This window comes from Anarrhichthys ocellatus, unplaced genomic scaffold, assembly GCF_004355925.1.
Source record: "Anarrhichthys ocellatus isolate YVR2014 unplaced genomic scaffold, GSC_Weel_1.0 scaffold3858, whole genome shotgun sequence".
Lineage (NCBI taxonomy): Eukaryota > Metazoa > Chordata > Actinopteri > Perciformes > Anarhichadidae > Anarrhichthys > Anarrhichthys ocellatus.
In genome coordinates, this window is record NW_022283832.1 from 1 (window position 1) to 2,629 (window position 2,629).

At 43.6% G+C, this 2,629-nt stretch overlaps 1 protein-coding gene across 1 annotated transcript in view; it reads right to left on the minus strand.

The window, feature by feature from the left end:
• Positions 1-149: 149 nt before the first annotated feature.
• LOC116379190 (deleted in malignant brain tumors 1 protein-like) overlaps positions 150-2,629 on the minus strand; it is a 3,193-nt gene continuing 713 nt past the window's right edge. The window contains exons 2-4 of the mRNA XM_031841131.1: positions 1,466-1,498; positions 1,062-1,340; positions 150-752 (exon numbers count right to left, since the gene is read on the minus strand). Of these exons, the coding sequence (XP_031696991.1) occupies positions 394-752; positions 1,062-1,340; positions 1,466-1,498 (671 nt within the window). The 3' untranslated portion in view covers positions 150-393. The remainder of the gene's footprint in view (positions 753-1,061; positions 1,341-1,465; positions 1,499-2,629) is intronic.

The following is a 2,629-nucleotide window of genomic DNA, read 5'->3' on the forward strand; positions in this document are numbered from 1 at the left end:
TAACACGTTAACGACCGTCTCAGCGTTTGGTTTCCAGGATGACCCTGGTTCTCTGAGTGAGGTATCGGAGCACACCGCCCTTCTTGCTTCTGATTGGTGGAGGAACTACACTTGAAAATGGCGAGTTATGACTAAGGGGTGTTATGACTGATGTGGTGGCAGTGGAGCTTTGTGATTGGTCACCTCAGAAGCTGCTTCAGTTCTCAGAGAACCAGAGTTATCCTGGTATCCAAACCTGCTCTGTCCTACAGTAGATTGTTACAGACTGTGTTGAGGTTTGGTTACTATATGACATGTGTAACACAATGACAGGAGTCACAGTGTCATTCTAGAAACAACAACATGGACTCTGTGGTCAGCTGATCATCTTCAGTCAGTTTGGACCAATCATCTTCAAACCTGCATGTAAACAGTCAGCTTACCTAAGACAGTGATAGAGAGCAGACGGCTCTCAGAGGAGAAGTTATGATTAAAAACATAGAGGTGATAAACACAGCTGTAGCTTCCTTGGTGGGCGGGCTCTACAGCAGGAAACAGGAAGTGGGCAGAGTGATTGACAGCTGGCTGGGTGTAGTTGTGTGCTGAGTTGGAGGAAGTGAAGGTGAGCTGGAAGGAGCCTCCTAGGTACTGTGGCTGGATGGAGCAGCAGATGGTGAAGGTGGAGCGCCGGAGCATCGGAGCCCCCTGCTGCTGGGCCTCGGAGACCCCGTACATTGAGGAGGACACAGTGATGATTGGCTGAAGCAGCAGGTCTGTAAACAAAGAGAGATGATGAAAGTTCATGTTTACCCTCCATTGAACGAGATGGACCCTGAATAAGCACGTGATGTCAGAGGACTGACAGACAGAGAGACAGACAGGTGTGTCCTCCAGGTGGAGCTCAGCAGTCTAAGGAGGGTTTGAAGCTTCCAGAAACAAGCCACCTCTCTACACTTCAGGATGTCGTTGTCCTGGTTAACTTTACAGTTCAGTCCAATGGAAACCCATTGACTGTCACTGTGACAGAGGAAGAAACATACTGGAAACACTGCTGTCAGAGATGATGTCACTGATGGGCTTACCTGAGCAGATGAGATCCAAGATGGAGGAAGAATGTGATATTACACACTCTCTCAGAGCAGATCCTGAATGAACACATGTAGAAACGATCCACCACACAGATATCTCTGAGGACTCTTCTCTCTCTCTGATAGAAACAGCAGAGCCACAGTCCAGCTCTCTACAGGCAACAGCTGCTGTCTTTAGGGTCCTGTCATAGACATTTACTGGTCTCCAGTCTTCTTGATGTTTCACCTCCAGTGTTCCTGCACAGCGACTGTCTCCTCCCACCAACCTGACAGCTTCTCAACAGAAACAAGAGAGTCGTCAGTAAAGAAATGAGTTGAATTAATAAAATATCAAACTATAACTTGACTTCTGGTTCTGCTTCACTGGTTCTTTGTTTCTCTTTTCTTTCTCTATTTACCTGTTGATGTGTGATTTCCTTCAGCCTGGAGTTCTGGAGAAATAGACACAAATTTGTTTTTAAATGTATTTGCAATCTTCATCTAAAACTTATTGTGACGATGTTACATTTATATTCAGACAGTTGAACCTGCATTTAACAACAGGACTGTTTTTTAAACGTCTCCTTCCTTTTCAGTCAATCACAGAAGAGTAGATTAAAGGGGAATATTTGTTATGACAATACGACAAAAACAAGAAAAACTTCAACATCAGATCATGAAAACACAAATCTTTCTAATAAATGCAGAAAGTTGTTTGTGGTCCTTTTGTTGTTCAGTCTACAATGAACATTTATTTAAACCAGATGTTGAATCATAAACGAATCAAATATAAACTAGAGTTTAATCTGTGATCCGTCTTCACTGTTTACATGTTGAAAACAATCTCATCAGTCTGATCGGCTGCAGCGTCCAATCACATGACTGATGAACAATGAGGGGGCGTGTCGGCCGTTAAAACACTTCCTGGAAGTCTGTTCTCGTGGGTCCTCCATGGCTCCTCAGAGATCCCTCCTCCCTCCTCTCTCCTCTCTCCTCCATCCTCACTCCTCCGATCTAAATAAGAGCTTTGGGACGGCTGTCAATATGGCGGAACAACTTCCGGTTCAAGCGAGGATCGAGGAGCGAGGAAATGAGAATTTAGAGACTTGAGATGTACCCAGTGAGGCTGATATCAGACTACAAACAGCCTCACTGATCACATGCTGCATCGTTTCCTGTCTATCAGTCATGAGTCTGCTGACTGCACACACAGATCATTACTGAACATACATTGACTGCAGAAATATGAATTTACTACAAATATAATCAATGACTTGTGATGTGATTAACATTTGGGGGATTTTAACTTGAATGTGTTCGATTTGACAAAGTTGAGGTCACATCATCACGTTTTATAAAGTAAGAGGAAACGTTTGTGGTGTTTTTATTTAACATGGAGGCTGGTACAGTTCATGCAGTCAATAATTAATGACACCTTTTTATTTGATTGCAATTATCTTAAAGTACCGGTACGTGACAATACCACCTCACTCCTTCATCATAACGGTTTTGTTTCTGCAGTTTTACTGTTTCTTTTGTGTGTGTGTGTGTGTGTGTGTGTGTGTGTGTGTGTGTGTGTGTGT